This window comes from Armigeres subalbatus, chromosome 1 (genome assembly GCF_024139115.2).
Source record: "Armigeres subalbatus isolate Guangzhou_Male chromosome 1, GZ_Asu_2, whole genome shotgun sequence".
Classification (NCBI taxonomy): Eukaryota; Metazoa; Arthropoda; class Insecta; order Diptera; family Culicidae; genus Armigeres; species Armigeres subalbatus.
Genome location: NC_085139.1, coordinates 107,885,436 through 107,906,000, shown reverse-complemented (window position 1 = coordinate 107,906,000; position 20,565 = coordinate 107,885,436). Strand labels below are relative to the sequence as shown.

The 20,565-nt window shown below is 36.9% G+C and overlaps 1 protein-coding gene and 1 long non-coding RNA gene across 3 annotated transcripts; one reads left to right on the top strand and one right to left on the bottom strand.

Annotated features, from left to right (window-relative positions):
- Positions 1-958: 958 nt before the first annotated feature.
- LOC134204616 (uncharacterized) lies at positions 959-19,759 on the bottom strand. Of its 2 annotated transcripts, XM_062679414.1 has the most exons (3): positions 19,613-19,759; positions 19,401-19,554; positions 959-2,404 (listed from the first exon to the last, which is right to left on the bottom strand). In XM_062679414.1, the coding sequence occupies exons 1-3, from the start codon at positions 19,633-19,635 to the stop codon at positions 1,187-1,189; spliced, it is 1,395 nt and encodes a 464-aa protein (XP_062535398.1). In that variant the 5' UTR covers positions 19,636-19,759; the 3' UTR covers positions 959-1,186. The 2 variants fall into 2 exon arrangements, with proteins under 2 accessions (XP_062535398.1, XP_062535402.1); XM_062679418.1 differs by lacking the exon at positions 19,401-19,554 and having other exon boundaries at positions 19,613-19,744.
- LOC134204632 (uncharacterized) lies at positions 9,403-10,647 on the top strand. Its single transcript, XR_009977916.1, has 3 exons — positions 9,403-9,499; positions 9,827-10,027; positions 10,094-10,647. It is a non-coding gene; the product is annotated as an uncharacterized LOC134204632 (long non-coding RNA).
- Positions 19,760-20,565: the final 806 nt, after the last annotated feature.

Below are 20,565 nucleotides of genomic sequence, written 5' to 3'. Positions count from 1 at the left end.
TTTATTTATATAATTGCAAGAATCTTAGATCCGGGGGATAGAAGGTGATAGCTCTATTGCAACTTCTATAGCACATTTCAAAAACGCATTCCGAAGCTATGTGATTATGATTACACCCACATATCATAATGATATCTGAAGTGTATTCACACTTCCTGAATCAAAATTTGATCCTTTTGTTTCTGACGTGTATTTAGTGATAAAAAGCATTATCATAAATTATAAATCACAGTTTTACAATAAAGCCTAACATATTTTCCAAACCATCCTTATTCTAACCTGCACTGATGGTTTCACTTTCTTATTAATTTATTCACCCACACAACAGAATAAGATGTTTCGATAATCGCGCGAACGTTCTACGTTCTACGTTAATTTCGACCGCACAGTACAACATAGGCCCGATGCCCACGTAGCGTCTTTTCAACGCTGAGTGTACGCGGCGTCCAAAAGACGCGGGTGTGCATCGGGAAAAAGCGGTAACGCAGCGTCGCCGATGCACACCTGCGTTATTTGACCGCTACGTTGAAAAAACGCTACGTGGGCATCGAGCCATAATCGGCCCGCGCGAACTATCTGCTTACTGAGCAGAAACACGACAAAACAGGCACTCAAAGCGCTGAAATAAAGGCGCTGGAGGAAAATGGAACTTGGAGCTGGATCAAGTGGTTGTGGTAATAGCCAAGTTTACCAGAATGTAGGGGAACGGTTCGGCACTTCATCTCATAGCTCCTATTTAAATCCCATCAAAAGCAAAGCAATGAAAAGGAATTTGGTTTGTTTCTTATTTTTGTGATTTTTTCACCAGTGAGCACGCGTGTTGGCAAAAAGAAGCGACGAGATTTGTGCTGTATTTCTTTGTTTTGCGATGAGATGAATATATGTTCAGTGAGATGGAAAACGGAACAGTTCCCCTATATGTTACAAAAAAACAGGGACTTGTTTCGGATGAAAAAAGTTCTAGAGGAGATGTGTTAAATTATCATTGAAGCTGCAGACATACACTACTTAATCTAATCAGATGCAATTGGGCTTATACTATGAGAAGGATGTCGTGAAGCCAATAGAATGAACTGATTTACTGATTTAAGGAAGAATAGTTTATATAAAAAAAATTAAATCACTCTTCTCGTAGAATAGTCTCAACTGAAAAAGAGTTAATCAATCAAGGAGATCTACTTACCTCTTACGATATCTGAGAACTACCGGATATCTTCAGGTGATTGTGAGTTGTGTCGCCCAAAACGGCTACAGACTCATCACAAAGTTGATAGATCATGGCCACGCAACCCTTCGACACCGTACATCTCCACACAATCCAGCCGTTCGTTTTCTTATAGTAATAGCTGTATCTATCCCCCTCATATATCAGCACGTTTCGCTTGTTGGTATTCTTCACTATCTTGTAGTTGAATGTTCCCTCCGGGTTCGGATAGATTTCTTCGATTGTGGCTGATGCGTCACTTATCGTGACGTCGACTTCGTCGTCATATTGGCGGATCCTCTTCTGAATAATTTTATCGTCGGAATGTCGGCTGTTGGCCTGCTTGAAAATCCGCCCATCCGGGCAGAGGTAAATGGAAACCGTACACTTCCGGTGCGAGTTGCACTTCCATATGCGGCAACCGTCCTTACGACTGTGCGAGTAGGGATATCGATCCCCGTTGTACACGAGCATGTCTCCTCCGATGCGATTTTTGACTATTTCGTACGGTTCGTTGAGGTAAACGTTTTCCACCTCTCGAAAGGCGTGGATGACGATCGCTTTCCGTTGTTTGGTGCGATCAACCGGCTGAGCCGGATGGTTGTGCTGCGGTATAACATTCCCTAGTATCATACCGTTTACCCTTGTGCCTAAGGTGCCCCGACAGCCTTTCGTTTTTCGCCAAAAACATCCCCACGTGATGGAGTCACATTTTGGCCGTGATGATAGCAGTTGATACGTGTGACCTTCGTGGAGCAGAATTTTTCTAGTTCGCTTCTTCTTTGATTTTTCTGGTTGGTTGACATCTGAAACATCCGCTGCATCATCGGGAGGATCACTTTCTTGTTCGAGGGGTATTAGATGGTCATCGTCAAAAGTTTGTTCCTCTTTCACATTCGATGTACCATCAATCGTAACTTCGTGACCGTATTCACTCGTATTATCGACGTCATCTTCCATTAGCTCAGCAGCATCTTCATCGTTGGTGATGCTGACTTCGTATTCTATGAACTCTTCAACGTCCTGCAGCTCTTCCGGACTAGTCGCGGTTGCTGAACATTCTGGTTCAATTTTGCGCTGCCTATGTGAGGCTATTCTCTTATCATTTTTCAAACATTGAATGCGGTAGTCGCAGAAATCGGTCATTCGTTGGATGCATTCCTGGCAAATTTGCGCGGAGTGATCTGTATCATACGTTAACTGAAATGGAAAAATATTCGGAAAATATTCTATTTATTATTATAGGAATCGGATGTTTTAAATCAAAATTTTCAATGCAAAAATCGCGTTCCTTTGGTAGTTAGAGATGACAAATAAAGACATGATCCTATCATAATCGTAGTTTGCAATTCTGATTATCGTCGGTAAATCTGATGTTCGGTTAAAAGTAGCCGTATATCAGTCCCAGGCAATAAAAGCGGTTCTTGTTTTATCAAAGTAGGTTGTGTCGATAGAACACAAGCATCTTTTATTCTTTTCATTTCTTAAGGAATAGTTCCGTAAAACATTGTTTCCGAATTTCTTCTGGAATTCCTTCAGAACTTCTTACGAAAATTCCTTCGAAGAATTGTTTCGGAATTCCTTTCTAAATTCATTCTTGTGGTGATGGTGGACATGATAGTTTGTTTGCCTCTGTGCAGTGATAAAAATATAATTGTTACGTGTGAAAGTGTACTTGTGCCACGAGAAATTAGTTTCTAAAGTGTGCCTGAAGTATTTTTATATCAGGATAAGTAGGAGATATATTATCTCTGTGCCTAATTATATCTAATTTTGTGATTTATTACCCAACACAGCATCCCGCGAAGCCGTAGTACAACCTATAGTTTCGTGCGGCAAGCTGTCGTTGTCGTTTTTTTGCACCTTTGATTTTTCTATCTCTGTGTATTGTGTGGTGTTTTGCATATTGGTATCCACTGCTGTGTAGCGATAATGGAATGCGAAAAGTGCAAAGTGGGGATCGCTATCAACGATTTTCCGCTGTGTTGTTGTCAGTGCGATAAGCACTTTCACGCCCGCTGTTCTCCTATCGAGAATAAGGCAGCAGCGAGGTTGATAACGGAGAACGCAAATGTGCTATTCAAGTGTTCGGACTGTCTGTCGAGTCGGTTTTGCGACGGGCAGAATGTTAAGGTGTCGGATGTTACCCGTATTGAGGAAGAGATGAAAAAAATTTCTTCTCTCTCCGATTCGATTGGTGGCATCCGAGATCACATTACTGCCCAGATAGACAGCGCGTTGAAGCTCGGTATGGAACAATTGGCAAGTAAATTGAATTGCGTTTTGGGTGAGGCTATTAGTGGCTTCCAAAAATCTGTTGGTCAAGAGTTGGAAAATATGAAATGTTCATTTTTCAATTTAATTCGAATAAAAGTTTGGCTGCAATGAATGTAATGCATGGTACTTCAAGTCCGGCCTCAGAGCCAGGTCAGACTCCCAGACCTAAAAAGCGTAAAGTTCAGGATGATGTTAATGAAGCGTCAGAGAATTTGTTGACTGAGAATGTTAGTTTCGCGGATGTTGTAAAAAGAAAGCTGGGAATAAAGTTAAAATTAGTGATAAAATCGCTGTTTCACAGGAAGCGAAAAGTAAACGTAAGGCTCGTCCGGTTATTGTGTCCAACCAGAGTAGTGATGCTACTCGGAAATTTTTGAACGATAAATTAGATCCAAAAACACACAAAATCAGTAACTTTAGGAACGGGAAAGACGGCTCTATTATTGCTGAGTGTGCAACAGGATACAATGTAAATGTTGTGAAAGATGGCATTCAAAGTGATCTGGGTGAAAGCTATAATGCTGTTGTTCCCACTTCGGTGCCAAGGCTTAAAGTGATGGGCATGTGCGATAAATTATCCTCCGATGACTTCATCGAGATTTTAAAAATCAAAATGAAGACATCGCTATAAATGAAGTAAAGGTTATCAGGACGTACGAAAATCCACGTTTCAAGTACAACAAATACAATGTTGTGATTGAAGTCGATAAGGATACTCATAGTTGCTTGCTGACCGCGAAGAAAGTGAATATAAGGTTTGATCGGTGCCTTGTAGTTCCCGAAGTTAGTGTTCTAAGATGCTTCCAATGTGGAGAATTTGGGCACATGAGTACGGAATGCAAGAATAGTATTGCGTGTTCTAAGTGCAGTGAAGGTCACAAAACATCTGATTGCACGTCAACTGCTTTGAAATGTATCAATTGTTTGAAAATGAATAAAGAACGTAAAATGAATCTGGACGTAAACCACGGAGCATTTAGTACTGAGTGTAAAGTTTATAAAAGGTTATTCGATCGTAAAAGAGCAGCTTACGTTTCAATGAATAGCAACCAAGTTCCAGTAGAAATGTGAATAATTTAGATATTTTGTATTTGAATATTGCTGGTTTGTCTACAAACTACGTTGCACTACGTAAGATTGTAGAAGATAAACGTCCACTTTTAGTATTTCTATCTGAAACTCATATTGTTAACTTAGAAGCATTTGATCAATATAGTATTCCGGGATATAGTGTTGCTGCTTGTCTATCACATTCGAGACACACCGGCGGAGTTGCTATTTATGTCAAAGAATCAGTTCAGTTCAAGCTTCAATTGAACGAAGTTTGCGATGGCAATTGGTTCTTAGGCATTGCAGTTGTACGTGGCATGAAGTTGGGTAATTACGGTATTTTATATCACTCTCCCAGTGCTAATGACCAGCATTTTTTGAAATTTTTGAAAACTGGTTAGAGTCGTTTATGGATCCTAGTAAATTAAATGTTATTGCTGGCGATTTTAATATCAATTGGTGTGACGATTCAAATTCGAATCATTTGAAGCGATTAGTTGACTTTTAATTTAAAACAAAAAGTAAATGAGTATACGCGTATTTCTCGGCACAGTAGAACTTTGATTGATCATGTTTACTCTAACTTTGATTCTGTCACTAGTGTTACGAATTGTGATTTAAAAGTAACCGATCATGAAACACTAGTCATTAGCATTACAGATGACAGTAGTAATAATAACGATTTGGTAAAACTTAAGTGCTGGAGAAAATATTCGAAACAAGCAATTACGAGCCTTATCGAAACAAACGTGGATTTTCGAGAAAATACTGGTAATTTAGATCAAAGAGCAGCTGTTATCACTAGCGTCTTAAAATCCTGTACCAATCAATTAGTTGAACAGAAATTAGTAACTTTGAATAATTCAAACAGCTGGTACAATCTAGATCTTTTACGTCTTAAACGTAAAAGAAAAACAAAAAAATTCATGAAGGTAATAATAAAAATCATTGGAATAGGTACCAGGTTGCGCGGAATAAATATTCGCAATGTTTAAAGCATACTCGATGTGAATATATTCAGAGGAAAATTTATCAGCATCAAAACAACAACAAAGAGTTATGGAAAATATTAAAATCTTTGTTAAACCCTAGTTCTTGTAAACCGCGATTAATGGCACATTAGAAGAGTCAGAAGAAGTAATTGCGTCTAAATTTAATGATTATTTTATCGACAGTGTTACAACCATTAACCGATCTATCGAGTTAGTGGATGAACCTGACGAAATAAAACAACCAGTCAACAGTAACTTGAGATTTGAAAGTTTCACCCATAACATTTCAAGAACTTGAAACGATTTGTTTTAATTTAGGAAAAACGGCTGGTATTGATAATGTTAATGCTAAAATTATACAAGATTGCTTTCATGTCATCGGACACAACCTGCTGGACCTGATAAATGAATCATTGCAAACTGGGCACGTGCCGCAAGTTTGGAAGGAATCGTTAGTGATTCCAATTCAAAAAGTTGCTGGAACGATTAAAGCCGAAGAGTTTCGTCCCATCAACATGTTGCACACAGTAGAGAAAATTTTAGAACTTGTTGTGAAAGGCCAGCTACTTATGTATTTAAATAGTAATAGCTTGTTAATACCGGAACAATCGGGATACCGGGAGGGTCACTCCTGCGAAACCGCTTTGAACTTGGTATTAGCTAAATGGAAAGAAAGCATAGAGCGTAAAGATACGATTGTTGCTGTGTTCTTGGATCTGAAACGCGCTTTTGAGACAATTTCTAGGCCCTTATTGTTGAAAACTATAGAGCGCTTTGGAATTTCGGGTTCTGCATACAATTGGTTTAAAAGCTATTTGTCTGACAGAACTCAACGGACTGCTTTTAATGATTCTGTATCTCGTCCCGTGGAGAACACCCTAGGAGTGCCACAGGGAAGTGTATTGGGGCCCCTTTTGTTTATTATGTATATAAATGACATGCGACGGGTTTTACGTTTTTGTGATATAAACTTATTTGCAGACGATACTGTGTTATTCATTGCAGCTAGAGACTTAGAAGATGCGATTGAACGCTTGAATGAAGATTTGCATTCTTTAAGTAGATGGATGAAGTACAAACAGTTGAAATTGAATATTAGTAAAACAAAGTATATGATTATTTCGCGAAATCGTTCAATAGATAATGTCTCTGTGAAAATTGATGACGAGACACTTGATCGCGTACGGGAAATTAAATATCTTGGCGTGATTATTGATGATAAATTGAAATTTGACCAACACATTGACAATGTCATCAAGAAAATAGCCAAGAAGTATGGAATCCTCTGTCGACTGAAAAACGAATTAAATATTGCTAGCAAAATAGAGTTGTACAAATCAATCATCTCTCCTCACTTGGACTTTTGTCCTTCCATTTTGTTTTTAGCAAATCAGACACAAATATCGAGATTGCAGCGTTTGCAGAATAAGATTATGCGTTTGATTTTGAGATGTAGCAGATTCACTTCCTCAACTTTTTTGTTGGATGCTTTGCAGTGGCTCTCGGTGAAGCAAAGAATTGTGTATTTGACAATGGTGTTCATTTTTAAAGTAATTAACGGATTGCTGCCTCGATATTTGTGTGATCGAATTGAAAGAGGAAGTGACATTCATAGATATAACACTAGAAACGCGGAAGATATAAGAACACCGTACTTTTTGCATGGAGCTTCACAAAATTCTTTGTTTTTTAAAGGTATCAATTATTTCAATTCGATGCCTACACATATCAAACGTGCAACTACACTATCACAGTTTAAGAGACTTTGTGTTTCACACGTAAAAGCTGCCTTTTAAGCAGCTACTTAGTTGACTTTTTATAATTCAATAAATTTTGTATCTTGACGAAGTTTGACCTACGGATTGTTTGTTTGGACAATTGTATTTTTTTTATTTATTGAGGCACTGATAAACTGTTTTGTTCGCCTCGATGATGATGATGGATTTTATATATATTGACGTAATTGTAATTTGACCTTTTTTTGTGTAGTCTACAAAAGTTTGAGTCTCGCGCGCGCAAAGCAGATATGGATGATTTTTAAAATTTATGTACAGTCTTGCGCATTTTCAACTGTTTGAATGATTCTTCGGATTAGTAATGGGCTATCTGGTAGAGTTTTGTTCCCGTGGTTGATACCGAAACTTTTGATATCGACGGAGCGGTAACACAAGTTTTAGTTTTGTTGACGACTTAGATTATTAATTTTATTGATGCTTACGAGTGATAAACGTTAAGTGGTCTTGTATAAACATGAAACGCGATTGTTGGTGGAACTTCTGAAATCTGTGCGAGAGGTATCACAAGTTTTGCATTTTAGTATAAACTCGAAGTATCACTACCGATGCTTATGAGAATCTGTAGATGAAAACAACAGTTCTTTTTTCTTAATTTACCTGTTTTGCTGGATAGTAATGAAAAGTTAAGTAATTCACCTCTGCGCCGCTACACAGATCGCTTTCGTTTTTTGCAAATCTGATTAAATTGTTATTATATCATTCAATTAATTATCTTAAAGATAAATCGTCTAGCTCAAACCTTTGTAGGGGTATGTGGCGGGACCATCATCATCATCATCATCCTTTGCAAGTTCCTTTAGAAATTCCTTCCGCCATCTGTACCCCACCATAGATGGTACGCAACACTTTCCTTTCGAAAACTCCAATTGCGCGTTGGTTCCTAACGAGCATCGTCCAGGTCTCGTGTCCGTAGAGGACTACTGGTCTAATGAGCGTTTTGTAGATTTCCAAAGCGATGTTGAATAGCAGACACGAAAGACCATCACCTTGCCGTAACCCTCTGCGCATCGAACGGGATCGAAACAGACGTCATTTTTGTAATCAACTCTTTCTTCACATAAAATGCTGGTTTGTTGAGGTTGAATGACGACCACCAACGCAGACTTCATCCACCAATTCGATGATTTTCCTTTGAAAATACTATCAGAGCGCCTTCGTGCTGCTGTGTTCGCTCCGCTGCGTCGGCTCTGCGTAAAATCTTATTTAACCGCTCTCTGCGAAATCCCTATCAAAATGGCTCGCGCGCGCTAGAAAGCAGCTTTCTTGTATTCAATAAATTAAGCCCGTTAGCTCCGCCCCTTTGTGGTCTGGTATAGGTGTAAATATAATGTGCACTCATAACGATTAATGAAGGGGCGGGGCTAATAAAATTACTTCATTAGATAACTTCATTAGATAAGAAAGCTGGTTATCGACGCGCGCGAGCCATTTTGATCGGGACTCCGCAGACAACGGACCGTTCGGAGGATGACAAATTTTAAGAATCTTATGAAATTTTCTCGCAAGATTCTGAATTTTGTTATGAGATGTTGTTTATCTAAGATGCGTATTGTTGCGAGGAATGACAACAGAAATTTGACTCAAGACGAAGTTTCTCCATACTACAAAACATTATCTTTCGGCATCTGTCTGTCCGAGCGACGTTCACCGATGGGTGGTTGCTGTAGAAAGTTTCCACTGAGGTGGCGTCTTTATTGATTTTATACAAAAGGCACCATTTTATGCCTTGTTCAGATTAGCAACCCTATAACCAGAGACCGGCGGAGTGAAAAACTGACGAAATGGCAACGTATGAAAATGCATGAAATCGTTTAAATTATATTAGCAGCACTTGAACTTTTTGCTTGCTTCTTATGGAAGCAAAAAGTAAACAAGTCGAATTGGAACCGCTTCTGACGGTTCGATTGGAAACAAGATGGCGTCTTCGCCGATCTCTTATTCTAGTATTTCTAGTTCAGATTATAGCTGAATAACATGTTATTCGAAGGTGTTACTTCTGAATAGCAAAACCGTTCGCACTAGCAATTTATGTAATACTATTTGACAGCTGACAGCATGTGTCAAGCGCCAATTTTTTTGAGCAGTTTGTTGTTTGTTTACAAATATGCAGCGAGATTCTTCAAATTAGAATTCAATTATTATTAATCAATTAATCTGTTTGCGATTAAAGAACTGTTCAGGTTGGTATCGTGTTCAAAAGAAATTTCGTTTTCTATCTCAATCACATGTTAAGTTCCGTTCACTGAATCGGAAAAGTAAAGAATCGAAACAAAATTCTTACAACAGTATCCACATGAAAAGAACAAAAAACAAAATTTGCATTTGTAAGGTTCCCACGCAAAGTAATGGGAGCTGTCACTTTACTTTCGGAAAAATATTCTGCTCTATTATTCCGTAAGTAAAAGTGACAATTTGCTCCATGCAGATCAGTTGTCAAAATTCCTCTTGGTAATATTGAACAAAATTCCGTAACCTCTCTACTTTTTGAGTCGATACTGGCCTTTCAGCGGTAATGAGATTTATTAATTAGCTATTTTCTTCGTAATTGCAAGAAGCGGACCAAACTCCGAAGGCGTGAGTTCAGTATGGGATGAAACTGATAGTGATTAGTGTGCGCTAAAAAGCCAGAAGTATTTGTGTGCTTCGTTTAAATTTTATTTTGCTCATTTTTCCTTCGGAAATCGGCTAGGAGCTGTGGTTACAAGTAGGTAATTTCATTAGCTTGTTTACTGATGTTGCTTTCTATATAAAATAGTGTGTATTGTTTGTCTTAGGTTTCGTCACCGGTGAACGGGATGTGAAGTCGAGGATTTCATAAATATTACACAGGCAGAAAGCATCAATGGAGCCTGGAAGGTCAAGATGGATCAGAAATAATACAATGTTTAGCAGCAGCAAGACGAGCCAACGTTAATTCAAGTTAAACAAAATTGTATTGCCAAAACAGTGTGACAATGGAATTCATGGAACAACTTCAGCGCGAGAAAACAGGATTCCTGGAACCCGAACTAACTCGAGAACTACGGTGGAAATTCCAAAAATATTCAGTGCTATCGTTTGGAGCGACCGACGGCTTTTTACTCGGGCTAGGTTGTTTTCCACCCGAAAACATACTAGACTTAACCGAAAATCAAACTTGTTAACTCTGGATTCGCAGTCCTGGTTGAAGGCAGATAGTTTAAGGGCTAAATATATTCAAGGTAATATGAATTAGACGGTTCACATAAAATGTAAGCAATATGAAAATTTATTCTTGTTTTTATTAACTATGGATTCTATTCACTTTTAATCTAGCTTTATTTTTTATGAATTTTAAAATTATTTATGAAAGTTTCCCAAGTAATACCGAATTTAAAAATTGATGTATAACGTGAAAAGGTTTCTGTTAAACATACAGCTTATTGATTGATAGAAGATGTTTTGTATTACATTCTCACGACTTTCTGATAACATGTAATTTTTTGATATTTGTTTGGTTTTTCAAAATGTTTTGTTCTACTCTCTCTAGACATAAAACATGTCGCCAGGATGATTTCTCGAACTTACACACTTAATTTTTTTAACCGGGATCTCAGCAAAATGTTGAACTTTTACCGAGATTCGCACAGCCGTGCCCCAGCAAACATGGTTTTTGCTGAGATTTCTGTCAAAGTTGCTGAAAATCAGCAAAAAATTTGCCGAAACCCAGCTAACAAACCTCATTTTTGACGGGATATCAGTTTTTTATTTGCTGTGTACACGGCTGTGCGGATTTTGCCGAGCTGCAAGTGTGTACAATTCATTTTTGACATTTGTTTAGGGTCGTACACTAATTACGTAAGCACTTATGGGGGAGGGGGTCTGCTATTTTCTTACGCTCCATTTATCTTGGAAAATTCTTACATGGGACAGGGGATTGAAAACCCTTACGTAATTAAAATGCTTACGTAATTAGTGTACGGCCCCTTAGTGTGAAGATATGTTGTTATGATCCACATGGATGTGTATTTTATTTTTTTTATCAAAATGGAATTCTAAAAAATGTTTGCATGTATTTTTTTCATCCAATCCTGTAAATATTTTTATTTGAAATGAGACATTTGTCAACAGCTTTTGTTGTATTAAATTTACAGATCTTAGTTACTTAGTTTACTTATCTTAGAATATTTAGTATTTAAAATTTAATATTTAATATTTAGTATTTAATATTTTATTTTCAATATTTTATATTAAATATTAAATATTTAATATTTACACACTTAAAATAAATCGCCGAATTCGGTAAAATTTTACCGAAATCTCAACAGCAGAACTGTTCGGTAAATAATTTAACTGATTTTCGGTGATTTTGACAGTTGAACAATGGAAAAAATTACAAAAAATCTGTAAAATGAATTACCGAACAGTTCTGCTGTTGAGATTTCAGTAAAATTTACCGAATACGGTGAAATGAGTTAAGAGTGTATTATTTAACATTTAATATTAATTACATATTTAATATCAATTATTTAACATTCAATAAAATACATATTTAATATTAAATATTAAATATTTAATATTTAATATTTAATATTTAAATATATATTAAATATTGAATATTTAATATTTAATATTTAATATTTAATATTTAATATTTAATATTTAATATTTAATATTTAATATTTAATATTTAATATTTAATATTTAATATTTAATATTTAATATTTAATATTTAATATTTAATATTTAATATTTAATATTTAATATTTAATATTTAATATTTAATATTTAATATTTAATATTTAATATTTAATATTTAATATTTAATATTTAATATTTAATATTTAATATTTAATATCAAATATTTAATATTTAATATTTAATATTTAATATTTAATATTAAATATTTAATACTTCAAATTTGATACTTAATATTTAATATTTAATATTTAAAATTTAATATTTAACTTTTAATATTTAATATTTAATACTTCAAATTTGATACTTAATATTTAATATTTAATATTTAGAATTTAAAATTTAATATTTAATATTCAATATTTAATATTTAAAATTAAATATTTAATTTTCAATATTTTATATTAAATATTTATAAATATTAAATTTTGAGTATTAAATATTAAATATTATATATTGAATATTAAATTTTGAGTATTAAATATTAAATATTGAATATTAAATATGAAATGCGACAGTCCATCATGAAGTATAACTTGCCAGTTTTCAGCCCCGTTGTTCTACACAGCTGATTAAAGTATCCGATAGAAAACGAATAGGAAATCAAAAATGACATTGCCGTATAATCCAATTGGACACGTGAAATGACCAACCACTTGAATGCAAGAAAACATGCGCAGGGCCTTCGGCCTTCAGTCGAGCAGCAAATTCGATCAGTTGTATCATGTTATTCGCAATAACATGTTATTCAAAGGTGTTATTCGGCTGTCAGAAATGTATGGGAATATTACCTTCGGAAAACATGTTATTGGCCGAATAACACCAAAGCGCGAATAACATGTTATTCGGCCGTAGTGCGGATATAGCATTATACAAAAGAAGGTTGATCCGAAATAAACTTTCTTCAAAGTGCAAAACTCAATCGTAAATAGCAAATTTGATGGCGCGTCGGAGGGAGATGATGTAGTGAATGTTAATGGATGGAATCACTAACAGCAATCAAGCTAACACGCCAAACCCGATGCCACGGAAACAGTCCTTTTTCGCAATTAACTCTTTCTTTTCGTAAAATGTTGGTCCTGAGAAGAACCAATTTTCTTTTCCCAATTCCCATTCAAATAACTAACTGCATCCAATCGCTTGTCGACACCTTGCGCTGCAACTGTCCGACAGCCACTTGATGATTTTTCGCTAAGCCTCCAAAGGTTGAAATAAATTTACAGCATTGCAACACTGCCACCCACTTCGTGTTGCTGTGTCCGCTCCGCTGCATCGAATGTCGAACCGCTCTCTGTGGAATCCCGATCAAAATGGCTCGCGCGCGCCGAACAGCAGCTTTCTTATATTTAATAAATTAAGCCCGTTAGCCCCGCCCCTTTGCGATCTCCATGGTTGTAAATATAATGTGCACTCATAACGATTAATGAAGGGGCGGGGCTAATGGAATTACTTCATTAGATATAAGAAAGCTGCTTTTCGGCGCGCGCGAGCCATTTCGATCGGGTTTCCCCAGACAACGGACCGTTCGGAGAATAATAAATTCTAAGAATCCTATGAAACTTTTTCACAAGATTGTTGCGAGGAATGACAACAGAAGTTTGACTCAAGACGAAGTTTCTTCATATTACAAAACATTTTCTTTCGGCATCTGTCTGTCCGAGCGACGTTCACCGATGGGTGGTTGCATCGACACTGGTGGTGCGGGATCGCCACAGTGCTATTTTTATGGTCAACCTTTTCTTCATATGAAATTCTGGTTCGTTGAAGTTGAATGATCTGCAGCAACACATCGAGCACCACCACCAATGCGATTGATTTCCTTTGAAAATGTTATTAGCGCCTCCGTGATGCTGTGTCCGCTCCGCTGCGATCGCTTTGATGCGTCTGCTCTGCGTGAAACCTTGTTCAAACCTGAGGATTAGATCCAAACCCGCAAGTGATTGAATTTTGATGTCTGTGCTAGTGATGCATGTACTTGATTGGTTAGTTTACTTATTTCTAAACTTTTCATCAATTATCGATAATAAATAGTTGAAAATCAGTATTAAATAATAAATACAAAGAAGCGTTGACTTATCCTTGATCGAATGGTCCAAAAAATTGAAAATCCATCGAGAAACGGCTTAGATATTAAAGTTTAAAGTCTATCATATTTTCGTGACGGTCCCCGATTTTCGCAATCGTAAAGTGTACCCCAATATAGAAAACACAGACGTAGTCCTACGTCAAAAATGAAGAGCGAAACAGGTTTGTTTATACGTTGATCCATGCAGTAAAAGTAAGAGTAAAATAACAAAGATTACTGAGAAGAAATAACGAATACAATCACCGTATATAATGCAAAATTAGTAAATCTACAGTATCTACTTTAACTACTTACTGTATACTGAACTATGAACTACAATTGGTGCAATGGATGATCGTTTGCTTCCCAGTCTTTTGTGTTAGTATTTTGTTAGTTAAGACTGGTACTAGACCCTGCCGGAACCTCCGCAGCATATACTCAAGAAGATGTTGTTAGATCATGCGATACCTTCTCTAAGTATTTGCATGGAGGTATGATATATCAAGTGTTTAATTATTTTCTATATATTGGCAAAAAGTACTCGACGCGTTTCTGTTAAATTGAAATGTTACCGGGTTTAAAGTACGTACTTCAGTACTGCTTAATAGTGGAGTATTAATAATACTAGCAATGTGTACTATAAAAGAACAAATTATTTCACAATTTTAACAATATGCAGACACTTGACTTATCAACGTTGACCCCATCATCCGTGGACAGGGACATTAATCTTATGTCTTATTTAGACTAAAAGTCTGTGTCCAGTTTTGAACATCCAGTGCAAGGGCATGGATGAGATAACCGAGGCCGGAGACCTGGTAGATGCCGCGATTCGGTTACGCAAAGGCTTTGTGGGAATGCAGGTTGCCTCATTCCAAGTACCTATGGCCGAGGCCAAGAAGGTGCTGGATAAGGTAAAACTGAAGGTGGGCTGGTCGGTGTGCTCGTTGAACACAAGCCAACCCAGTCAGGCCTGTTACTGGTGCCTTGGCCTTGGTGCAAGGGACCTGACCGCAGTAAGCTGTGCCGTAGGTGCGGAGCCGAAAACCACCAGGCTGTCAGGCTGCACCAAGATGTCTGATCTGTTCTCCGGGAGCAGACAACAGGCATCTCACCGGTGCTCAGGCCTGTCCGGGCTCTAGAAGGGTCCAGACATGCAAGTAACACAGCTAAACTTGAACCACTGCGAGGCGGCTCAACTGCTGCTACAACAGTCGGTTATTGAGTGTAAAGCAGATGTTGCCTTGCTGTCCGACCCATATCGCATCCCGCACGGCAGTTGGATTGCGAACAAGTTCTTTATGGTGGGAATTTGGACTTGTGGTCGATACCCCATCCAGAAGATAATATCTTCTCCCGACGATGAGGGTTTTGTCATAGCAAAGGTAAACGGAGTTTACTTTTGTAGCTGCTACTGTCCTAGATGGAGTATAGAGCAGTAAATTAAGGTAGTTGATATTCTTGCGGCGAAACTAACTGGTCTAAAACCAGTAGTTGTAGCAGGTGACTTCAATGCGTGGGCAGTGGACTGGGGTTCCCGGTTCATGGTTGCTTTAAAAAATTCCTACGCAGGTTTGGCTTCGCAGATTCTGCGGAGTGTCCAGAATGTGTAGGTGAGGTAGAGTCGGCAGAGCATGTGATGTTCGCATGCCCGCGATTCGAGGTAGAACGCAATGCCATGCTGCTTGTTAGCGGTAGGAAGTTATATGGAATGCGGCGAACGCAGCATCTCAACAGATTATGTCAAAACTTCAGCGGTGGTGGCGTCTTGAACAAAACCAACGAATGCAGTAAGGGCATCTGTGATGCAGTGAACACTTGCTCACCCCGACAACCAATATGTCGCGGGTGGGCTGCGGGGACCTCCGTATGTCAATATAGAGGTCATTGCGGTTTATGCGCGGTGGTTGTTGTCGGGGTGCTCGTCTCCAACGTGAAATTATGATACGGACCGCTAGGTTACTATCATAGCTTGCGATCGACGGGTGGTGAGGTTACCACCCTTGAAGTCGATGTTGTGTGTATTAACGTCAAGTGCGATAGCATAGGCGTGAGCGTTCTCAATAGTCCCCCCTGATGTATTGCTTAATTGCGGGCCGGGGGTACGGACTGGCGAAAGGGTTTTGGTTTTAGTGAGTCGGGTAAGAGTTACATGACATACCCATCCCCACACTACCTGAGTTACCTCCTCAGGTGTGGATGCAGATTTCCGTTTACCCTTGTTCATGAAAAAAATTAAAAGTCAGGGATGGTTTTAATCTGGGTCTCAGGTTTTAATTATTTAGTCAGAGTTCTATTCATTTGCCAACCACTCATCACATAACCTGAATTTGGAAATGGGTTGTAAGAATCAAACCGCTGCATTTTTCCTAAAACTCCATTGAATAGTTCGTTGTTTAAATTAGGTACATTTGATAAGGAAATTGACTGCCAGTACTTTCATATTCATATACTTAATCCAGTTGAAACCCGGAATTGGGGGCTAGCGAAGTTGGATTTTTCTCACAATCCATACGTTAAACCTAACTTCGGAAGTGGTGCGCTGAATAGCGCTTCGCGATATGAAAACAGCGCACCACTTCCGAAGTTAGGTTTAACGTACGGATTGTGAGAAAAATCCAACTTCGCTGGCCCCCAATTCCGGTTTTCAACTGGATTGAGAATATAATTTTAGTAATTCAGCGATCGCTATATATACATTCGACTTCGAACAATGTACTGATGAATGGAGTTGTGGAAAATGTATTATGCATGGGCTTTGATGTGGTCTTTTATACCATAAGGTACAGTGGGGTAAGTGGGTAAATGGGATAAGTAAAAAAACGCAAGTATTTCACTGATGAAGCACAGAATTATTCAATTTCACTTCACAATCATACAAGGCCATTCAAATCAATGCGTTGAATAAGTGAAACATGAAATAATGAACCATTTCAACATGCGAGAGTAAAAGTTTATTAACCTTTCAAGTTTATCTTTTGCACAAGTTGTTTTGCGTGTCAATAAATACAAATATTTTTTTATGTTGGTTTCCATAACACATTCAATTAGTGCATTGATAAGTTGGTTTTCTTTGTAGTTTTGAATTCCCGCCACAAAAATATTGATGTGAACATCATAAATTTTGAAAAAAATATTTTATTTCTTTGCCTGTTTTTTACCATGGGTGGGGCAAGTGAAAACTTTCCGACACTGAATGCATTTCTCTATTTTTCCAAACACAAATAATTTCTATTAGGCGTATATAAACAAATGATACCAATTCAAACTCATTCGAAGGCTTTTGGTTATTACAGTGACACGTGGTAATACTAAATCAGGAACAAAAAGTGCCAAGCGTGTAAGTGTTTTAAATAATCCATGTTTGATAAATAATTCATGGAAAAATGTTATTTATATAGCTTAAATACAAGAATCACTTCAAGAGCTGAAAGCCTCTTTAATAAAGAAGAAGAAAAAAAAAAAACAAGAATCACTACTATTGCAAATATATCAACTATTATGATTTATTTAGTTGAAATTTATAAAATTTATTTATTTGGTAATGTAGACTCTTCTACTAAAATCATAAGTGGATTGTTAATGAAACACAATATGATTCCAGGTTTGATGAATATTTCAAAGATAATTTGTCTGCATTATCGCCAAGGTTCATTATCTTACTATAAACTTGAAATAGAAAGTAGTGTTAGACACAAATGGAGATGAGATATTAGATCTCAAAAAATCAAGTAAAGAAAACATAAAAATATAAAAATCATTTAATGGAGGCACTCTAGTGTCCTTTGACTCTCATAAAGTGTCAAAAAGCACCTTAACAGATCACAGTTATGCTCTATTCAGTATAGTTATCATTTGCATGAAATACATGAACAGAAAATGTGTTCTTATATTGAAAAAACATCTTTTAAAATCAATTTTTCACTTACCCCACATGTGGGGCAAGTGAAAAATTGAAACCGATTTTTTTGTTTTCCAAATATTTTGTATCCTAAAAATATTTTTCAAAGATCTTGTTCGCAGGCATATAAAGATTGGATAGATGATTCGTTATGTCATAAATATGATCAATTTCAATATTATCTTCAACTTTTATGATTTGATGAACATGAAATATACGATTTCCTTTACCCACTTGCCCCACTGTACCTTACAGCGCATTTGCTAATGACTCATTGGAAGATCAGCTTCAGGAATGAGTCCTTGGCAAATAAGTCAAACTCTGACTAAATTATTAAAACCATTCCTGCTAACAATATCATCGCAGGCCACACACAACACGCCTAGACTGCTTTTTTCTAATCATCCAAACCAAATTTTTGATTTTAAGATTCTTGAGTGAAAAGTAATTGAACCTAAAACGTATGGTGAACTTGGAACAAAGCAATTTGTACCCACTACCGTTCAGCAGCTTATGCGCCACTCCCGCGACAGGGGAGACTGCTGACGTGCGTTTGAGTCCGGCTGAGACTCTTTTCTAAAGGCGGGTCAAAATGGTTCAAACACTCAAAATCGACCAAAATTTAAATGGGAGTGATTTGCGATTTACGGCAGTTTACTTAGGTCAAGGAAGTATAGCATAACGTGTTTAAAAAGCAGAGATAACCTTATACTGTCTGTGCAAATCTTGTTTCAACTACCTTTCAACAGTAGTTGTAGTTGTTTCAACAACTACCAACTACCTACATATTGTGCCTTTCAACAAAATGACAACTTTCGTGATCATTTTTAATCTATCCAAGCTATCCAAGCATTCACCGCCAGAATCCAGCAATTGGCGGCAAAATTTTCCAAAAATATCAAAGTAGCTTTTTTCTGGAGATATGCTTTTTTTAGGCGACCATCTGGCGCTTATTTTTCGTTGCGACTAAAAGTAATTGGAAGAGTTGATTTTTTTATGAATCTAGAATATTTAGGGATCAGTATTTGAAAAAATTTGCCTTTCTAACTTAATATCCTCTCTTAATCAACGGTTCAATATCGGATCGGGTAGTGAAATGAAAAAAATACTATATGTGTTTACTAGTCTACGCTGAATGACGAAATCAATAAAACAGAGACTGTACTTGGTTACAGGCAAAGGCAGGGGCAGTCCGCATACTATTGCTTTAAAAATTCTACCTGCAATTTTCATTAGAATTATTATTACTTATTACTAAGTAGCACACCAACGTTACAAAATTGGTACCTCAATGCAGTCGTTGAACAGATTACCTTGAAAAGAGGGAAAGTACTTGAACAGAGGGATAAAGTATTCGTTGAATTCGTCTTCAGCATTGAACTCATCAGGCCTATCTTATGATACCTATTTGTCAATCAAAATCAATATTTTAAAGTAAAAATGTTTCATAAACTCTTACCTTTAGCGTAGTACACTCGAGAATTTTCCACAAAAGATCCCGATCGGGACTATTGTGTTCCGGAAACAGTTGCACCATCAAGTTCGACTCTGAGAAACAAAGGCGACAGAATCCGTCCCCGTTCCACTCTATATCCGTATTTTCGACTAATTCGCTAACATTATATAAACATAATTAATACAAATTAACGCTACAACCCAATCCGTACTTACCAATGACTGAGTTTCCTATCCATCGCGACGTGATTGTGATTGCAACGAACAAAGATTGATGGGCACTGTTTGAATTTTGAGGCGTGAATTTCTAAAAATTATGTGCCGATTTGTAAAAAGTAAACAAAAATCGTTCCGATGTCCGTCGACACAGGCACAAAGTTTGTTAAGTTTGGGAATACAAAAACAAAATTTGCTGTGGTTACAAATTCTGCCTTCGACGCGTAACTTCTCGAAAAGACATATTAACAAAATGTAAACTAAGTAAAGCCCAGTTATTTTTTGCAAAATAATTATCACCCATATTATTATTTACGTACGAACACACTTTCGAACGAAAGTTGATGCGCATTCTCGTTTACGGCAGCTAAACCAAATGGGGGAACAATTCGAACGAATCGTTTTCGTTCGTCCGTAAATAAGGATAAGGGTGTATATTTCGATTAGTTATTCGATTACACGATATGTACATAGTTGCGATTCTTCTACTTTCTCTATCTTCTCCATGATGCGCGGTGATGCATAATGTAAATGCTTATGGTAACAGATGAAAATTAATATTTAGATTATGCTAATGTCGCACTAGTATTGTCAGATGGTGCATTGTTCGCTAAAATTATATCAAATATTTATATAAAGAGCCATTAGACCCATCAGACGGATGATTGCGTACTGAATCTTGAAATGAGGCGCTTTTCTGTTGACCCATAGTGGCGGTATAATTAAAGTGTACTCACTGCTCAGAATGATATGGATTTTTACTGAATTTCTACATGTTGTAAAATTTTATCCATCTACAAACTGTTTCAGCAGTCAAAAGCTTATCAGCTTATCAAAAAAGGTCATGAAAACAACTTTTTTTCTCAAATTATTTTTCCAGATGTTTACTTTGAAAATGGGACCTTTCCAAATGTTGGTCTTGTTACTATAATTTTCTTATAAGAAATTTTTAT